Source organism: Puccinia triticina, chromosome 11A, assembly GCF_026914185.1.
Source record: "Puccinia triticina chromosome 11A, complete sequence".
Lineage (NCBI taxonomy): Eukaryota > Fungi > Basidiomycota > Pucciniomycetes > Pucciniales > Pucciniaceae > Puccinia > Puccinia triticina.
This window is the reverse complement of record NC_070568.1, coordinates 1021790-1041887: the sequence shown is the minus strand read 5'-3', so window position 1 is coordinate 1041887 and position 20098 is coordinate 1021790. Positions and strand designations below refer to the sequence as shown.

General features: G+C 47.2%; 4 protein-coding genes across 4 annotated transcripts; all 4 read left to right on the top strand.

The window, feature by feature from the left end:
• Positions 1–207: 207 nt before the first annotated feature.
• Positions 208–2378, top strand: PtA15_11A107 (uncharacterized protein; the record flags this gene model as incomplete). The annotated part of the gene is made up of 6 exons (XM_053160982.1): positions 208–301; positions 369–957; positions 1340–1607; positions 1675–1900; positions 1963–2016; positions 2086–2378. The coding sequence occupies 6 exons, from the start codon at positions 208–210 to the stop codon at positions 2376–2378; spliced, it is 1524 nt and encodes a 507-aa protein (XP_053024974.1).
• A 614-nt stretch (positions 2379–2992) lies between these two features.
• PtA15_11A106 (uncharacterized protein) lies at positions 2993–3289 on the top strand (the record flags this gene model as incomplete). Its single annotated transcript, XM_053160981.1, has 1 exon — positions 2993–3289. The coding sequence occupies one exon, from the start codon at positions 2993–2995 to the stop codon at positions 3287–3289; it is 297 nt and encodes a 98-aa protein (XP_053024973.1).
• A 13365-nt stretch (positions 3290–16654) lies between these two features.
• PtA15_11A105 (uncharacterized protein) lies at positions 16655–17014 on the top strand (the record flags this gene model as incomplete). The annotated part of the gene is made up of 2 exons (XM_053160980.1): positions 16655–16729; positions 16811–17014. The coding sequence occupies 2 exons, from the start codon at positions 16655–16657 to the stop codon at positions 17012–17014; spliced, it is 279 nt and encodes a 92-aa protein (XP_053024972.1).
• Positions 17015–17068: 54 nt separating this feature from the next.
• PtA15_11A104 (uncharacterized protein) lies at positions 17069–18513 on the top strand (the record flags this gene model as incomplete). Its single annotated transcript, XM_053160979.1, has 4 exons — positions 17069–17424; positions 17496–17729; positions 17829–18294; positions 18418–18513. The coding sequence occupies 4 exons, from the start codon at positions 17069–17071 to the stop codon at positions 18511–18513; spliced, it is 1152 nt and encodes a 383-aa protein (XP_053024971.1).
• Between the last annotated feature and the right edge of the window lie 1585 nt (positions 18514–20098).

The following is a 20098-nucleotide window of genomic DNA, read 5'->3' as shown; positions in this document are numbered from 1 at the left end:
CCCTTCAAGTATTTACATATGATTCGGAACCCATACCTACATGCTGTGCAGCAGTGCCGCAGCCTTTGCAGCAACAACAAATAGCTGTTTGGCAGATGCCCAACTGAAGCTCGTATAAGAAACCCCACCTGGTGGGTAGCACTCGGTGTGCTCCGGTTCCCTTCTATCCAAGTCTCAACTGCCCTCTTGCTTCAAGTTTCTCCAAACATGTCCTATAACACACCATACCAATACGGCACCAATAACAATTACAAAAACCCTAGCAGTCACAGCCATTCGGATTCCCCTGCTCATCCATGGGGTTATCAATCCTCACCCCATCACTCCACTCCTTCTGGTTTTCCCACTGGTTCCACCCTCAATTGCAGCATCACTCTCCACTCCACTCTTGTTCACATCCTTCCACCACCTCAAGTTCTTGGCAGTCACTCCCTTACACCAAAACCAACAAGGTCCACGTATTACCCACTTGAATCCTAACCTGACACCTCACATCCCCCAATTGTCTGATCTTGTTGATCAGCTTGCTTCGTCTTCTGAGTACCTCTCATCCAATCATGCACATCAGCGTCGTGACTACTTACCCCATTATAACAGCTCCCCTTCAAAGTCGTCTGATTCTTGTACTCCTTTAAACTACAATGCTCCATCCATGCCTCTATCCAGTGCTCAACATACCGCTAGTCCCTTGTCATCTCAAATCAATTTTGCTTGGTCTAGAGCCAAACGAGCTCCCTGTGTTCCTTCATCCAGTATCAGTAGCACACCATTTTCAGGAACTCACTTAGCCCCACCAGGTCGTGCCACTACCAATTGTGTCCCACCTCCATCTACTGCTCCTCTTGCTTCCCTCAAACAAACCAGATCACGCAAGCGGAAAAAAATTCAAGAAAGTGATCAGCCAGCAACCCAACGTTGGTCGCATGAGGAGCTTATGAAGCTCACCGAAGCGCAGCTGTCCATCAACACCAGGAAGTACTCAAAGAAGGCTATGTCTGATGCCGACCGTTCTTTCTTTGCCAAGTTATATCACAAGCAGCGGAAAGAGCTGTGTGTCCAAGCAATTGAGCGAGGTGTCTCTCTACCAATAGTAGATGGCTATTTGTAGGCTCTCCTTTGCACCTTTTGTACAATTGTAGCACGGGGAGTAACTAACAAACACATTGATTGAGAACAGGGGTCGCAGGATGGCTGTGAAGAAACCTTCTTGATGGAATTACTTCATGGCAACCAAGAAGGCAAGGGCAGTTTTTTGTGGCCGTAAGCTCCTCCTCACTTCAATCAGTTTTTCCCGCAAGCTCCCATTGCTAACTCACATCTTTTTACATCCAGGTTGAAGAGGAGTGAAGCACAAGAGTGCCATGACAGAGGTCTCTGACTTGTATCACCAACTTACCCCGCAGCAACAGGCCAAATATCAAAACGGGAAACCGACAGCCTTAAATGGATCCAATGGCCCTACAGGTGACAATGGAAGTGAAATGGAATCTGATTACAAGACCAATGATGATGTGACCAAGCCAGGTGACAGTGGCACACGCAAGTTGAGTTCTTTTAAAGCGGCGTCTGACAAGGTCCAGAACTTTATGGACAACTGGTTTAAGGAGGTTGGTGTTTCTTGCTTTGTCCATCCTTCCAAGCTGCTTGCTGAATCATCCAATCCACCCTGTTTAGGCTGTTCACATTGCCAGGACTGCCAACTGTGAGATGATATTGTTTGCAGTTTCCCAACATCTTGCGGTGCATTCGTTCCAATTTGGCAAGGCTACCCATGGTGCAACCAAATTTCTGGCCTCAATGGCAAATCTAGATGGGACCAAGCACTACCCGGCCCGAATGCAGGCATATCTAACCAGTTATGAGGTGTCCGATATTGCCAAAGTGGCAAAATCCAAACAAAGTAAGTCCTTGAACTCAATTCTTGTCCACCAGCCTGCTTTACTAACACAACCACTTACTTAGGTATCCCAAAACCTCAAACTGTCTCAGCTGCTGTACGCATGTCTGAACTTATTGGTAAGAGCAACTTGTTTGTTTTTTTCAGATTCCTCCCATCTTGAGTGACACTGATGTTATCTATTGCAGCGGAAAAGACTAACGGTATCCTGACCCAATGGCCCTGGACCAAGCACAATTGGAAGCTGGCCAAGGTCAAGTACAAACTCACGCTACTCCCCGGAGCAAAGACTCAATTGCAGTGGCTCAAGAAACCAAGTCGAGGCCTGCATGCGGATGCCAAAGCTACCATCCATCTTGATCTTGACAACAACCTCATTGATCTTATTTATGATCCAACTATTCCCAATGTTACTACGCCCAAGGAATTCTATGCTGCAACCTCCTCCGCTTCCCCCTTGATTGCCACTCCACAGTCTTGATTGTGATCGAACTCTTTGTCTAATTAGCCTGCTCTTTTCTAGTGTATGCTTTTTATAACGTGCACAATAACGTGCAAACATAAATTGAATGTGAAGAATTTGTAAGCTGCTATCATTAAAAAGCAAAAACCTTGAGACCAATTGGTGGTTGTGACAAGCGAGCAAACTCTCTAAGGTACTTGACAGCCCTATGTGAGGTCCCTTTGAATGTGATCAATGACTGGACAAGCGAACTCTGAGGGGCACTTGACAGAGCGGATGTTGGCGGCGCTTCCGAAAGCAAGCAGGTTGAAATATAGGCCTGCGCCGGCGCGGTAGGAAGCGCCGCAAGCATCCGCGCCGTCCCTGTCAGCCGTCTCCCTCTACCCATCGCACCACCGTCGGTAGTAGGATTACGTCTGAGTTGTAGCATTCAGCAAGGAATGGATTAATGGATCCGGCAGGCCCGAGCTGCCAGTCCATGTTGAGTTTGTCCAAGGCGAGCTGGAACTTAAGGTTGTCCTCCTCCCGATCCGGCCTCCAGAAGCCACAGTGACCGGCTTCTCCCCCCCCCCCCCCCCCCCCCCTCCCCCTACACCTTTGCACCCACAGCTCCGGGCGCAACCGGTCCACTCATGCCTGACGCCTCTGGACATCTGGGCAAACAAGTTGAAGGGCATGGCGGGATGAAAGCCTGTGGCCGCGTGCAAGTCGTTAATACTGATGATGGGGCTACGGCCGACGAGGACGAGCCGTCTCAGCCTCTCGGTATCGTCGTCCTTGAGCTGCTGCTCCGCATCTTCATCCTGGCCAGTAAGGCCTTCGGCACGGCGCGCACAGGCGTTGTCAATGAAGATGATTTGGTGGCGGCTGCACGTTTGATGAAGCCTTCAGCCGAAAGCCAACCCTTCTGCCGATTGTCCTGGCTTTGATCAAGAGCGTGAGAGACAGACAGAGTCGCCGGAGAGGTCCTTGGGTGCCTTGAATGTCACCTGCTGAATTGTCCACGTGGCCACGTCCTTGTTGCCTCCTCCCTTAGAGTTCTTTGGTCAAGGTTTGCCGGTATTCGGATCAAAACCAAACTTCTTGCCCCCTATCGCGTAGGGATTATTGGTCTTGTCATTCTTGTTGAGAGTCTAAGTGATCCTCCATGCTTCTCTCTTGACGTCATCTCTGAAAATCGAAATATCAACTGCCAAAACTTCTCCGGAATCCGTCGTGACTTGGTAAGAGAAAGCATTCTGTCTAATGATCATGTCATATCTAAATGTGGTCATGAAACCTTTGGCCGAGATGATCTTGTCAACGTTTTCTTTGTGTAACAAGATCCATTCTGTGAAATCTGGATAGTTGTAGAGGTCTCTGAATGTGAGATAGAAGTTTCTGTGATTAGTCGTCCATTTACTAAAGGTCTGTAATCCCTCGTTCGGATATTTGTTTCCAATATAATTTCCATCCTTCTCATCTCCCCGCGTCCTCCTGTTTGTATGGAATTGAATGGCATCTCTTTACCAATTTTTCTCGAAGATTGTCAACGGGATGGGACCTCTGAACTCCCTGATATTGCAGTCAAAATAAGGTGTAAATCCAAAGTCAAAATGTGTTGGGAGTGATCCCTTGATGAAAACAATAGTCGTCTTATTGACTGCACGTTTGGCGGTATTCAAAGCTGGATTGAAAGCATCGCTTGAGCTCGATCTGAGAATATCTGGCCTATCTGGCGCGTCTAAGGATGAATCGTCCTTCATTCTAGCGTAGATCCGTAAAAACAAATCGGCGGACTTCTTATTGCCTCTCGCGAGAGCCTCTGTCGCCTTATCCCATATAGCTTGCTTGTCTGACTTCTCAAAGGAGAGTTCTGGCGTAGCGGGAGCGACTGACGAATTATTAACCTGAAGAGTACCATCTGGCTCAATTATTTCAGGCACACCAGATAATAAGTTGCGATATCTGGACGCGGTATCCTGGCCTTGAGCCCCCTTAGTAGGGTTGGGATTAGGTATTTCTAAAGATGACATCAAGCAAATTACAATTCATGAGTATTGTTCCTTAACTACATCTGTCAGCCTACGTGATGCCAAGGATATTATCCTTCTAGCTACACGTGGTGCAAAGCAAAAGATTAGAGTTATAAAACTCTAAAACAAGGTTACAAGGGTTAATTCCAACGTAATTGTTGGGAATTATGGCGTAAAATAGGGCAATTTGGGCCAATTTAGAAGTAATAAAATTGATTTAATTAATTTTAAGAGGGGCCTGATAAATCAGGGGTGTTTAATCCCTCTAGAATGAAGAACTGGGGCCTGTAAACAGGGGTGTTTCAAATCCCAGAAAGAAATGGTGGAGAATCTCAAGAGAAGGGGCTTAAACTTACTAGTATAAGACCCTAGGGGCACTTGAGGTTCTTCAGGCGTGAAGTTGGGAAGTTGGAGGCGCTCAGAGGAGGTAATCTTGAGGGCAGGGTGGTTACTGGACAGCTTCAGGGCGGAAATTGGGGCTAAAAATCACAAAAGTAGGTATTTTACCTGGCAAATCACAGGCTAATGAGGCTGTTGAAGGCGGGTAAAATTCTAGTAGGTAATTTAAAGCTGGGGAATCTCCTTTTGGGCGGAGAAAGGGCCCTTTTTATAGCCTAGGCAGGCCTCCAGGGGCGCCCAGGGGACAAGGGGACACTTGTGGGCGCATTCTGAGGCATTTTGGTTGCGCTAGAAGGCGCTGTGGGTCGTGGAACCTTGAGGCTTGGATACAAGGGTTGCCAAGAGCCTTTTACAGAGGTTCTGCGTGTTTTTACACAAGCCTTACACGTCATGGGGGCTGGTTTGGGGGTTCTGTGACGCTCATTTCCGTGGAAATGTGCCACAGAAGGTACTAGAACTGTCTTTTGTGCACTTGTACACGTGCAAGCAGTGCTTCATACGTGTTCTGGAGGCGCTTATTGAGTGCTCCAGTTCATTTGACCCCTTCTACATATTTATTACAGTTGTAATTTACACGTAGTGAGGCTTGGGAGAAGCTGGGGTGCTTTCTAGTGTCTCCTGTGCACGTTGCAAGAGCCTTTTTCCATCTAGAATGTTTTTATATTGGATGAAGTGGTAATTACATCTTGTTTGGTGATTAATTACATGTGTACAAGTCATATAACACATGTAATATTGCTATTGGGGCGTATTCTGGCCCATTCTTACTTACTGGTAACCTGAGCGCTTTGGTTGCGGGCTAGTTTATGCATTATGCATATATGTACCCTATGAGCGCGGGCTTGAGCTCTACAGTGCCCCCCACAACTTCTCAACTACCCCTACAGGGGGGTTCCAAATTTTGGAGATTTTTTTTCCAAAAGTTCTTTTAAAAGTGGGCTAATGCTGGGCTCTTTTTGGCCCATTTTTTGATGCAAATGTCACATTTCACCAACCAGACCTGGTAACATGCATGATAATAGTCCAAAGTCATTGAAATTTCACTGGACTTGCTGCCAAGAGAGCAATGAAGAAATATTCTTAACATTGCCACATTCCAAAGAGTGTACTGATTGATATGGCAATCATCAATAACTAAGGAGGTACATATTTACATAAATACCTACACCTGTAGTATGTATGTACATAGATAATTTAGTCTCTAAACACATAATACATATTCTATAAGTACATAGTACATGTCTGTAACCACATACTATGGTCTTAAAACCAGCTGTTCCTAATTTTGCATCTGAAAAAAATGAAACTGTTTTTTGAGGCATTGCACAGACTTGAAGGTTATATTTTTGAGTTCTCCTACGTCCGTAGGGCTCAAAAATGTATAGTTTACATGTGATACATGTCTGGTGACTTTGAGCACATTGTTCAAAGCTCAAATTTTTTTTGCAGGTGCGGGGTAGTTGAGAAGTCGTGGGGGGCACTGTAGGCAACAGAGCACGCGGGCTTGGGTGCACCATGCAACAAATAAAGTCATCTTTTAAACTATACACAACACCTCATTTACGTCACTGTAAATGGGTGTAAACATATGTACTTATATATATATGCATACAAGTGCATTCCCACGGGCGTGATGCACTTGCTTGAACTTTGAAGTTAGTTTACACAAGGAAGGGATAATAATTAAGGGTACGTGTAAGTGAGGTACCCTAGGTTATTTTACCCGTAGAATCAGAATCTTCCATAATATTTTACTTATTACTTACACAAAGCTAAATAATTAATTATTTGTATGTTTTTACGTGGTTTTACATATGTAAGAGTAATAATGTCTCTTTCATATGTAAAACTACTTTTCATATTTTATTTGTATATTTTTATGTCACGGTGGCTCTGCCATAGTAGCCAGCTGACAACATCTTAGCAACTTAGAGAGTAGTAATATGCATCTCATCAACTTAGAGAGCCTTACTAACCTTTAACACTATTGACGCTATTGGTATCATGAGAGTGATCTTTGTCTTTCTCAATTCTCTTATTCTGGGGTGCCGGTGAATAGAAGGCAAAAAGAGTGGTTGATTTTGGTCAATAGAGAGTGAGAAGAACAAGAAGAGGAAAAGAGGAAAAGAAAGAAAAGAGAAACAAAGCTAGAAAGAAAAAATGGAAAACATCAAGTGCTTACCTGGGGACGGGTGCCGGTGAATAGAAGGCAAAAAGAGTGAAGAAAAGAAAGTTCACCGGCACCGCAGGGAGGAGGCTTTTAGAGTAACAAAGAGAAACATTGTACAAGCATAATCTAAATATATATGTTAATAGTGAGATATAACCATACGCCATAACAGCCACCTCCTCGAAAAGACTCCGACAACTGATCAAAAAATTGAGCAGAGAAAAATAAAAAAGAAAACAAGACAAAAAACAAAAGAGTAGAAGGAAAAAAGGAGATGAAAAAAACTCCGGTCAAAATCTGCAAAAGCAAAGAAAGTAATGTGTTGTCATCTTGATTTCACACCAAAATTGTTTAAGAGTAAGACGGACAATTGCGGGGGGCGCATGTGTCTCGCAGCTAGCGCATGCTGTCCCCCCAGGTACTTGCCACAGTGGATGCCGCTCATGTTGGAGCAGACATTTTGAGGCTGGCAAGAATCCTCTCAAAAGGCATGGGGCCAAGGGCCTTGGTCATGATATCAGCAAGTTGTTGGTTGGTTGGAACCCACTCAATGGCGAGGCGTTTGCAATGCAGATGTTCATTGATGTAGAAACACTCACGCTCTGAGTGACGCGTGCGTTTGTTTGCAGAGTTGTCCTTGGAAATTTTGACGGTGTGGTGCGCCATTTGGTACACGCAGGGACAACACTCATTTTGCGGCGCGGCGCGCGGAAGGACGTCAAGATCAAATCTTCAAGGTATCAAGATCTCTGGTGGCGCGGCGGACATCTGCTTCAAGAAGTCTCAGGAGCTTTTTCAATCTTTTTTATTTTTTCTTCTTTTTTCTCTCATGATGTTTTGTTTTTTTTAAACTTTAATTTTTTTTCCTTTCTTTACCGCGCGCGTTGGATGGTTACAGTGGGGAGGGTTTGGTTGTGTTATTTTGTCTTGTTGTTTCTTGTTGTGTCTTTGTGTATGTGTGCGTGTGCGGGGCGTGATGATAGGTCCGCAGCGCGCGGCGCCTCCTGGAGTCTGAGTTCGCCCACGAACTCAGAGGAAGGGAGGCATGGAACCTAGCTGATCCCATATAGGAATCCATCAGAATCTTATTGCTGATTATCCGACGCCCTCCAAAGCGCCATACTGAATCTTATTGATCTCGGGAGTCTCTCCCCGGATCCAGATTTTTTTTTTTCTTTCCTCAAAACACCAAACCGCCGACGCGCGCTCAACGCGGTTGTAAAAATCTTTCCCCCCCAAACCGCATTGCTTAACCAATCCTCATCGCTCATCCCGACCATCACCCGGAGGGCACATAAAAACTTCATTTCCCACATTCCCCTCCAGCTAACTGCCGCCGGCCTGCACCGGACGGAGTTCCACACTTGGTCCCCTGAGCCGGGATCAAACCAGCGACCTCAAGATTTACAGTCTTGCCGATTTTCACGGTTTCAAGATGCTTGGCGGTCTTCTTCTTTTTTTTTCCTCAGTTTTTTTTTTTTTTTAGGGTTTCAGCGGTGGAGGCACAGGAGACTAGAAGTAAGTCCTCCCATTTTGTGCACCTCCAGGGCTCTACTACGTTTTCGAAGCATTACGTTGCCACAGCTGTGAGCCGCCCTTGATCATCTCTTTTGTTCAGCTAGATTACCATGGACACACCTCAAAACGCCGGATCATCGCGCAAGATGGTAAAAATCAAGCCGCAAGATTGATCTCTCAAGTTCACCAGGACGCGGGTCGAAGCCTTCTTGCGCCAGTATGAGTTGGCGGCCAACTTGGACGGCGCATCTGACAAGGACAAGGTCCTCCAGATTCCTTCTTTTCTCGGGAGCAAGGACATCCAGGATGCAGTGTGGGATATGAGCGGCTACGCGATAAAGTCGTGGACCACTCTCCGCGAGCAGATGATCGAGCGTTGGGGTCAGGTCAACTTGGTCCGCTACACCGTCGCAGATCTGCAAGCCCTCAGAAATACGTGGGCCGCCAAGGGCGGCATCTCTACTTTGGACGCGTACCGGGCTTTCAAATCAGTTTTTGACGTCATCCTGTCGTATTTGATCCGCTATCAGCACCTGTCTTCCGAGGATTTGGCGGTAGATCACTTCTTCTTTTCGTTTTCATCGGCCTTTCAACAGCGTATCAAGTCGTATTTGGTTAAGGAAAAGAAGATGGTCAAGACGCTGGATGGACGTTATCGTTTGCCGGTACTCAGCAAACTCAGGGCGGCCGTTAAGTCGGAGATGGAAGAAGAGGTGGCCTTCACCTCTGAGCAGATCAAACCCGAGCCTGTCGCCATCCCGAAATCAGATTTTAAGACGGCCAACGACATCATGCAAAAGATGGAGGACGATCGGCGTCCTAAGGAAGCTCCTGTCTCCGATAAAACCCCTGCCACAGTAGACAAAATCTCCAAGATGCTGCAGTCTTTCAAGCAGCGTTTGGAGAAGAAGTTCGTGGTTAAGGGTGCCTCGGCAGCGCCTGGTACCCCACGCGATCCTCGCGGCCCTTTGGTCTGTTATTATTGCCATCGCGAAGGACACGGCACAGGGCGCTGTATGGAGCTGGCCAAGGACAAAGAGGCCAACCTCGTGAAGCAGAAGGGCAGCAATTTTTTCTTGCCCAATGGAGCCTTGATCCCCTTCGACTCGTCACGCCCGATTCGGCACGTGGTGGCGTCCTATCAGCCTAAAGCTTCGGCAGCGGCAACCGCTCCTGAATTTCGCGCTACTTGTGGCGCACTTGAGCCCTGGTACCCTCCAGCCATTTCTTCTCAGTCGGTCTCCGGTACCTACGAGGCTGATCCTGCGAGGAAGAAACATGAAGCACCCAAGCCTTACAAGGCTCCAATGGTTCCGCCTACTGCAGCGCGCAAGCCATTGCGAAAGGCCTCGAAGGCGCCTGTTGAATCCGACAACGAGGGCATGGAAGATCAGCCCGAGTTGTTTGAGAGAGTTCCGGCGACACCGAACGAAGAAGAAGCGTCTTCTCCGAACGTTGAAGCGTCAGGATCGCAGGCCAAAGCCAAAGTTCCCGCCCCAAAGGTCCGATTTGAGAGAGGGGTCAGCAAGGACTATCCTCAGGCTGCCGAAGGGATGTTGAAGAAGATATTTGACCTTCCGGTTCCGGGCGTAACAGTCTCTGAGCTCTTGGCGGCTTCGCCTTCGTTGGCGGAGGGAATGAAGAAATGGGTCTCCAAGCGGCGCGTGAAGGTTGGCGAAGAGGACTTCAAGGTGTCTTCTGGAACCCTACTGGCGGAAGGTCCCGACCCTGAAGGTCCCGTAGGCGACTCGCGCCTGTATTCCTGCCCATTGGGCTTTCTTCCCTGTTTGATTGGTGACGAGGAGAGTACTGCTTCCCCTCTCATTGATTCAGGATCACAGCTGAATCTGATCTCAGATGCGATGGAAAATAAGTTTAGCATTAGTCCCCGTGTTAACTTCAGTTCGGCCGTGTACGGCATTGGCAATCAATCGTGCGAGCTCGTGGGAGTCGCTGAAGACGTCCAGATTCGAGTGGGGTGTACAATTCTTGGATCCTGTCATGTCTGGATCACCTGTGCAGAAGGGCCAATCATTCTGGGCCGCCCTTTTCTCATTGACTTCGAAGCGACACTCATTTTCTCAGGCCGCAGCGGGGAGAAGATCCTGCTGCCTGATTCCGACGGCCAGCAAATTGAAATCTCCCTCTGTGCGACCAATCAAGGACGCTGGGAGAGGGATTTTCCTGGGAAGGGGAGGAAGGCGGTGCTAACCCGGATGGGGAAGGTCCGCGAAGACCCTACGGAGGGCCGTCATTTTTTATGAAGAACGTTGAACCAAGAAGCGGCCGTTTTAATATAGGACCTCGCATTCGCGCTGTGAAACCCCCGCCCTCCCTGGGCTTTCACAAGACAAGATCACATAAGCATAGCCTACATAGTCTCAGCTCTCCTTCTCCTTCCTAGCTCGGTAGAATTCCTGGACCACCTTTCATCTCATTCTACCGTGCTAGGTAAGCACTCTCTGTTGTTCTCTCCATCTCTTCCTCCTTCTCATTCCAGATCCACACTTGTATATACTGATAGGAGAATTCCTGGACCACCTTTCATCTCATTCTACCGTGCTAGCAATACACACCACGGTTCTAGAATTCTTCCTCAAGGTTGACTTTCAACCTTGTTGTACGGACAGCCCAACGGATCAGTGAAGAGCCTACGGGCTCTTACACGCGCCGCTGGTTCAACTCAGTCTCAAGAGGATCCACGTCTTTCTTTTTCTCTGTTTCCGGCTTCTCAAGATGATCAAAACACTAAATCTCAAAAACAGCTCAAAACCCATGAAATCAAAAATAAAATAGGCCCTGTTTCTGGTTCCTCTCATCTCTCGACTTCTTTCATCTCTTCTTCAACTTTTGGCACCGCTTCGGGCGCGTGTGGGGCAATTTCGGGTCAAGATCTCAAGGCACGGGTTATTTTGGAGGATTCTGGGTATCCGCGGAGGACTGGAGAACTAAAAGTAAGTTCCTCCCAGTTATGCACCTCCAGGCATGATGCCGCCCCTGTTGTCAAAAACTCTATGTTTGCCACATTCATGAGCCGCCCCCGCGTTTTGTCCTTTGTTTCAGTTTTGGATTGCCCAACGTCGCTTGCGGGGCGTCCCAGCAATGAGGATAATCTGTCGGCTCAACTTTGCCTCTGCAATGAGGAAAAACTAGCCTTCGAACCCGGTCTCCGTGATGAGAATAAACTAGATACGTCTCTCGACGTCCTCCACAATGAGGGTAATCTAGCTCGACTCCGCGATGAGTCTAAACTCCCGAGCCTCCGCAACGAGGTAAAACTAAAGATCCTCCGTGATGAGGTAAAACTATTATTTTCCTTGGAGTTTGAAGGAGGAGCAGTGGAATTTGAGGTGCCGTGGGGGGGCTTTGGACACAAAGTAAGTTCTGACCAAAGTGCACCTCCGGAGCGTGATGCTACGCAAACTTGTTGTACCCTACCTCGTGCCACTATCTTGAGCAGAAGATGTTCGTCTGGTTTCTCTTTTTTCAGACAAGGTGGCGTTCAAGGATCAGCAAGAGCACCGCACCTGGAATTTGATGGAGCACGGCCTATGGCTCGCGGATCAGTCAGCACTCTCTGAAGCGTGGTCCAAAGGGAGTTATTTGGCGTTCGCGGCTAAGTACAAACCGGTTGACAGGAAGATCAAGCCGGTCAACTGACCTATGCCTCAAGGCCTCAACCCCCCTCTCCAGCGTCCTCCGCTTTCACATGATCCTTACCGCGGCCTTGCTTGTTCTCTAGCCGGCCCTTTCATGCCTAAAGGTCGGGTGACTGAGGAGAGGCTTTCTGTCGTGAACTTTGGTACAGACAGTTGGTTGTTCCTGGACGAGCTGAATCTGATAAAAAATGTCTTATCAGAGCGTAACCTGGCCATAGCTTTTACGGAGGCGGAGCGCGGTCTACTCAAGGACACTTACGGCCTCCCTTACATCATCCCAGTCGTGGAGCACGAGCCGTGGCAGAAGAAAAAGATTCCAATCCCTGCGGCAAAGCTAGACAAGTTTATCCAATTGGTGTGTGAGAGGGTTAAGACTGGCCTCTACGAGCAGTCTACTTCTAGTTATTCCTCCCCGGTCTTCTGTGTCCTCAAAAGCAACGGGAAACTCCGGGTAGTTCACGATCTCCAACCACTGAATAGGGTCACAATTAAGGATGCCGGTGTTCCTCCAGCAACGGAAGAGTTTGTGGAGTCTTTCGCGGGGCGAGCTTGCTACGGCCTGGGAGATATCATGGGCGGCTACGACGAGCGAGCCTTGGATCCCATCTCTAGGCCTCTTACAACGTTTGACACACCGTTGGGAAGGTTCCAGCTCACTCGGCTTCCCCATAGCGCTACTAACTCCGTAGCTGTCTATCAGGCCCAGATGGTCTGGATCTTACAGGAAGAGATCCCCGAGTACGCTGGGATTTACATTGACGACGGAGGGATTAAGGGCCCTGTCTCCAATTACGACGGCGAGCAGCTGTCATGGCATCCAGGGATCCCGCGTTTCATATGGGAGTATGCCACGACTTTGGAGCGCATTCTCTTTTGGATTGAGGAGAGTGGGCTCACAGTGTTGGCGTCTAAGTTGGCGGCTTGCGTTCCCGCGCTGGAAATTGTCGGCCACGTGGTATGTAAGGAGGGGCGGAGGATGGCAAGGAGCAAAGTCAATAAGATTCTCTTGTGGCCTACGCCGGTTAACGCTATGGAAATGCGAGGATTTTTGGGCGTAGTAGTCTATGTTCACATTTTTATTCCATCCCTTTCCGAGATCTGTCTTCCACTTCATCGGTTGATACAAAAAGACACTGACTGGGTATGGACGACGGAGTGCAAGGCGGCTTTTCAGAGACTTAAAGTCATAGTGGGCAAGGACATTGTGCTTGTCAAGATCAACTATGAACCCAAAGCGGGAAAACTCAAGCTCGCCGTCGACTCTAGCTTTCACGCCGCGGGCGCGGTTCTCACTCAAGAAGACGTAAATGGCCTGGATTGGCCAGCGTTGTACGAGTCGCTTTTGTTTTCCAACATTGAGTCAAGGTACTCACAGCCTAAACTCAAACTCTGCGGGGTAGCAAGGATCCTCAAGAAGCTTCAGACAGTCCTGTGGGGACAACACTTCGAGCTCCGGGTCGACGCGCAGTTGCTAATTCAGATGATCAATGCCCCCAGTCTGCCAAACGCTCCGATGACACGCTGGGTGTCCTTCATCCAGTTGTTTTCATTTGACATTGTTCACCGGCCAGGTAAATCCTTCACCATGCCTGATGGGCTGTCTCTGCGCCCCCTGGAGGAGGACAAGACTATCCCGGAATCCGACTTTGATGAGGAGGAGGCCCTCATCTGACCCTGCTTTGCTGGCGCTGCGACCTCCTTGGATGAATACATAGGTTACCAGGAGGGTTTCTGGCGGCTTTTGGAAAGTTTTTTAGCAACACTCGAGAGGCCCGCAGAACTGAACACTAAAGAGTTTCGTGGTTTGAAGCGCAGATCGGCGGATTTCTTCCTGCAGTCCGGCCGCCTCATGAAGCGAGGAATTCCTCTCCCCAAGATCGTGGTAGCCATTCCATCTAAGCAGGATGATATTCTCAGTCAGTTCATCATCTGATTAGGTCAACGGTGGGCCGTTACAGTTAACCGTAACTGTAAAGTATTGTAAAGTATCGAAAAATAAGTTACAATACAGAAAATTAAGATTATCGAGTGTATAAAATAAGTTAACTATAACACCCACGGGTGCAAAAATATGCAAAAATACCCTAAATAACAGCAAATATTGGCCATTTTTCATAGATACAGCCAAAAACGTATCGTAATTTATTGTAAAGTATCGAAAATTCAATATTTTTTTGATAAAATTAACACCTTTTTCTTAAAAATAACGGTTGATGCGTTACGCGTTTAGGCCTAAATATTGTAACGTAACGCATCGGCCCACCGTTGATTAGGTTTAAGCTGTTTTATCTAGTCTGATTGTTGTAGCGGCTTTGCTTCTCTTTCTCATTCACTCATCCGTTTTTGTCTCTCTCCTCACGCACCCAAATAGGTGCATAAGTCGTCCTGTTTCTCATTTCTCTTTTGTCTTGGCCTCCTGTCATCGGCCTCCTAGCTCACAGCTGCTACTTGGTGTCTCACAGGTATCCTTTTGTTTCTCTTCTTCTTCTTCTCTGGCTCTTTCTCTTCTTTTTGCTCACCATGCAATTCACTCATCCGTTTTTGTCTCTCTCCTCACGCACCCAAATAGGTGCATAAGTCGTCCCGTTTCTCATTTCTCTTTTGTCTCAGCCTCCCGTCATTGGCCTCCTAGCTCACAGCTGCTACTTGGTGTCTCACAGGTGCATAAGTCGTCCCGTTTCTCATTTCTCTTTTGTCTTGGCCTCCTGTCATTGGCCTCCTAGCTCACAGCTGATACTTGGTGTCTCACACCTGTAACACATGACCTTGATTTTTAAAAAAAAAAAATAAGAGCTGCCAGTTTTTGACAGGTGTCAAAAGTATGGCTTTGACCGAGGCCTGTTTGAACAATGCCCTCCCAAAACCCATGAACTCCTTTTTATTTCATTTGGGATTCAAGAGTGTTTTTGAAGGGATCCGACCTCAGGAAGGTGGAAAGTGAAAGGGCAGATGTAGGCGGACAAATCTGTCTGCTCCGATTTTCAATGGCTTTTACTTGAGTCGAGATATCAAGAGTTGAAGATTTTGAAAATTTTCCCCAGCCAAATGGGATTTCTGCTGCCTACTGTTTTGCGAGGTAGGGCGTAAGTCCCTCCTTCGGAGGGTTGCTTCACAAAAGCGCTCGCGCGCCTCCGATCGAGGGACTTAGCTAAGTTCAAACCCGGGTGTTGAGAAAGCCAGGCGCGTGTTAAGAAGACCCGGCAGGTGCTACTATTTTTCCGCCTTATCATGGAAGAGGTTTTCCGATCTCTCCTTCTCGATCTCTCTTATGCAGCAACAGTCGGCTGAGCTAACCTCGAGGGTCCCTGCGGGACGAAACGGGGTCCCGCCTCCGTTTTCGCTAGGGACTTGGTTGAGTTAGCCCTGAACTCGAGGCTTGGAGGAGTCTACCAAAGGTTTTCACTTGTTTGAAATCATATTCCCACTCCTCAATGTAGCGGTATAACGAGTACCTGCTGACCTAACAGGGATGGATGTATGTTTGTCCATTGTGCGTTGTGTGTTATGCATGTTAGGCTCGCTCCTTTTGTTGAAAGATTCCTTTGGAGAAAGGGCTGTTGTAACCTAATCAGTTAGGTTACAAAATCAGTTAGGTTACAATTGGAGACACTGGCCTAACCTGCAGAGTTTGAGCATCCACAGCGAGTCCCGCGAGGCTCGGTTGCTTAGCTAAAGAAAAAAGCCTCCCTCGTCGCTCTAAAGAGTGTTGAGGAGTGTCGAGGACTACGTAGTTAGCTGTACAAACCTTGCATAGAAGGTTATGGAACCTTGTAGTAGTTTCTGCCAGTCATGTACATATATACCAGAGTTTTCACCTATGCAATATCAAGAAGGTTGTTTCCTCTTTTGTCTTTCACAATAAAGAGGACACGGGGGTGGAAACTAACTTAGCTAAGTCCCTCCTCCTCGGGGGAGCGAAGCGACCTCCTGCGGGACAGCGTCCCCCCTCCACATAGAGAGGGACTTAGTTAAGTTAGGGGTGGAAAATGGCTTACATACTTGGTAAACATGCCTTACCGAGCGGGTTTACAGATACGGTGGTGGATGCTCTTATTCTCCATCATTATTACGATATTCATACTTTTGGTCACTTCAAGGGCAAGAATCGTAAGGCAGCAGCTGACGTGGGCGTCGGCAGGGCTTGCCTTAATGACTGTGTACTGCAGCTAGTAACTCAGATCTATAACATACGGCCTTCTCTGGTTGATGATCCAAAACTAAACTGTTACCCAGTTGCATATTTTTACCTGACGCGCCTTCAACGCGGATCGTCAATGGAGCATTTAAAAATATGTCCCAACGAGAATTGCTGGTAACATTTTTTCGTTCGCTACATTGCATTGTATGGGTAGTAATCTTTTCTTTTGTCTCCAGCGCTCAGCACTTTGCATAAAAGCTCCAGTCACGCTGAAGTTCCATTCGAATATGTTTAACTCTACTATCAGCTGCTTTTGGCCCAGGATTCTCCTGGCATTTCGCAGGCCGGCATTTCTAAACGACAGTTGGGTGATGCTATCATTACTTTTCTCTCGTATGTGGGCTTTCGCTAACAGGCTACATGACTTTTCCGAGTGTGCTGAGTCCAACTCCCTCAGCGCATTCCTCAGTGTCTGTCAACATTAATCGCATATCCCCCAGTGGCCTGCGCTTTCCATCTCCCAGCTTATCCGCTCTGTGGCAACTTTTCAGAGCAGCTCAACTATCCCCTTGTGCTTTCTTTCCTATCCTCGAGGCATTCCTCATAGCATCTCCACCCTGACTCACCAAGGCTCGAATTCGATAAATTCCCCCTCTTCTTCGCCCTCATTCCGACATCCACCCGCTTCAAAATACGACTACCTACATTTAATTACCTTCGCCGAGCGCCCCATTTACATCGGCAATCCCATCTAGTTCTCTAATCGAAGGTCGAACCTGAAAATCTAATTCTCAGACCAAAAATTCAATATGGGCGGGCCCAAACTACTTATTTTCCCAGTTTTCTACTTCGTCTTGATACCTGTCGTTGCTGGCCACGGTTATATCAAGTCTTGGGCATCTGACGATTTACAATTCCAGAAGGCTCAGAAGCAACCTCTTAGTGAGACTGCTTTCCGAAATGCACCCTCAAATATTGGCTGGATTGGCAGTAAATTCATCAACACCCCTGCATTTGTTTGCGGTGCTTCAGAAACACCCAACGAGCAGGTGGCCCCACCAGGCGGTACAGTTTTCAGCTCTCAGGATCAAAGTGCCAAGAAGACATTATCAGTTAACGCAGGCGGTAAGGTAACACTAATCGTTGCAGGAAACGAGGGTGAAGGGTAAGCAAGATAGCTTGAATATTTTCCACAACTACGCCTAACTTAGCAACCCTTATTTGTACGTGAAACAGCTTTCCGCACCCGAAAGGCCATATGCTGGCTTATCTTGGTTACTGCGGAACATCTTCAAGTGCTTGTCAGAATTTTGATGCATCCACAACCGACTACCACAGGATCCAAGCGGAAGCTGATGGTATCTCTAACAAGCTGCGCAAGCAATTTAATTCTGAACAAGATGGCCACCGCTGGGACGTTCCGATTCCCAAAGACATCGTAGATGGAAGTTATATTCTTCGGCTAGAAATGTAAGCTGTCTTCCAGTCCACCTCAACGGTTATGCAATGAGTGGCCAAGCAATGGCGCCCGCAACATGAGCTAACAGAATTGTACGCCCCCCCTCTCAGGATTGCATTCGGCCAATCAAGTTCCGAGGAAGGGCACCAAGATCAATACTACGTGTTTTGCGGGCAAATAGCTGTCAAAGGAGGGTCAGGATCCAGTCCCATTCCCGACGATGATCAACCTACCGTCAAGCTCCCGGGCGCATTCAAGCCGGGAAACATCAGCCCGGACTCCTTGCCGATCCCGGTGACGCTGGCCCAAGGTTCCAAAGGAGAAGCCCAAACAAAATCGGCGGACACCGATAGCAAGGAAACCCAATCAACAGACTCCTCAGACACGTCAAGCCCGGCAGACCATGGAGACTCCAAAGCAGCGGTAAACACAGGATGTGCCGATCTCTGTTACAAGCAAAAACTGACCGAGCTGAAAGACTTGGCGCCGAGCTGCTCCGCTGATCAATTCACTTGCATTTGCAAATCCCAGCCATTTGTGAAAGCATATCAGTCTTGCTGCAATGATAACTGCACGGTTAGTGTCTCACTGGCTCCCCTATTCTTCCCGAACGTTTTGACCTCCTCGTGCCGCCTCGAAGAGCCTCTCCTGTTCTCATGTCTGATTTTGTTTTCTTCCCGGTATGCTTTTTTCATCCAGGGAAATCGTGAGACTCGCGCCGCTGTCAATGAGATCTACAATAAATGTGATTCAGCAGAATCTCCTTCCGATGATTCGGATGATCACTCGAAGTGAGCGTGGTATCCCAACTTGCCAAGTATTGATGATGTGGTCAATGATCAAAACCTTTTTTGTTGCTCTTGGGTTTTGTACCTACTATTATTTACCATGCCATGTATAGTTTAAATATTCGACCATTGCGTTAATTTAATGTAGTTACCTCCAACAAGCATTTTGAAAGAACAACCGGAGATTCCCTATTCATGCATTATTTACTGTAGCCTGTGCAAGCATAGAGCGGCTTCGTTATGAGGTATTGACAGCACATATTTGGGTGTGGGGAGGCGAGAGCTTCAAGACCGTAAGAGCGCATTGAGGAGCTTAGCTTGTCCTAGTCTTGCTTTGATACAAAAGTAGCTTCACTTTTGGAAACAGGATCATGATTTGAGGGCGGCTATTTTTACCTTCCGAAGGGGCTTCATTCACTAGCCAGTGGCAAATCCATCAAGTCGCGGCAGCACGTTGCACGCCCTTCTTCTGTCAGATTTCTTCACAATTTTGTCTGACATGATAAACAAGTCAGACGTGTGAGTTGATCAAGGGGCAAAAACAGCAGAAGTCCCAGAGGATGAGAGTGTTAATTTCCGATTAAGTGAATGTTTTGCTTGTTTGGATTTGCCACATCCCTTGCGGACGTCTCCATTCCCCGGCACCCCAGCAATTCCCTTCACCCCACATGATTAATCATCTAGACATCTTGACCAGGAAGGAACCTTTTTTTGCCTTGACAAATAATATTTTGTCCCTGTTTGATCTCTTCACTCCTGGTGATCAAGGTTTTGTTTTTACTGCTCAGGGCGGGAAAACTGGCACACCTCCAAATCGCTTTAACACAATTGTCAACCAGCCGGATGGTAATTGTTCCTTGTTGATCTACCAGCTGTCTCGGTGGCTGTGCTTTTCTGGAGGGCGATGGATTGAGTGTTTATTGTTTTTTTGGCCATAGACACCACAGATGTTTGCTCAGCACTTGCGTGCAAGTGCCTTCACCCCTCTCTTTAGGAACCGTTTAAGATCTCTGCAAGGACTTGGCTCCAAGTGATGTGTAATTTTGTGCTGAATTTTTGCTGAAGTTATGCTGAATGTTTGTTGGAAAGGGTCTGATATCATATTGATACCAACTGCAACTTGACCGTATAAATTACTTTAACTCTTTAAAAACATATGTACAACCACACTGCAAGGAATTGTCAACTGCTTGGCAGAAACACTAGTTTCTCATATTACTACTATATAATATATTTTGATTAATCATGGGGTTATACCAGCGGAGCTTGCTCAGCACTTGCATGCAATTCCAATCATTCAATAATTTTTTCAACCTTTTAAACTTACTTCCGGAAATCTATCAGCAAGTTACACTCAATTTCCACTTAATTAACTTGTTGTCAATCCATGCTGAATTAATGATGAATCAATGCTGAATTTAGCTCAAGGCAAGTTTGAGATGGGTTCAATCTCGCTTGAGACTGAATTCTAAGGCTCTCGTGAGGATAAAAAAAACTTTTCCATGAGAAGATCTTGTCAACTTGAATTACGAAATATCCAGGAGATATTCCTCAACTTCTTGTGAAAGAGTGAAATTCACCCTTCTGAGTGT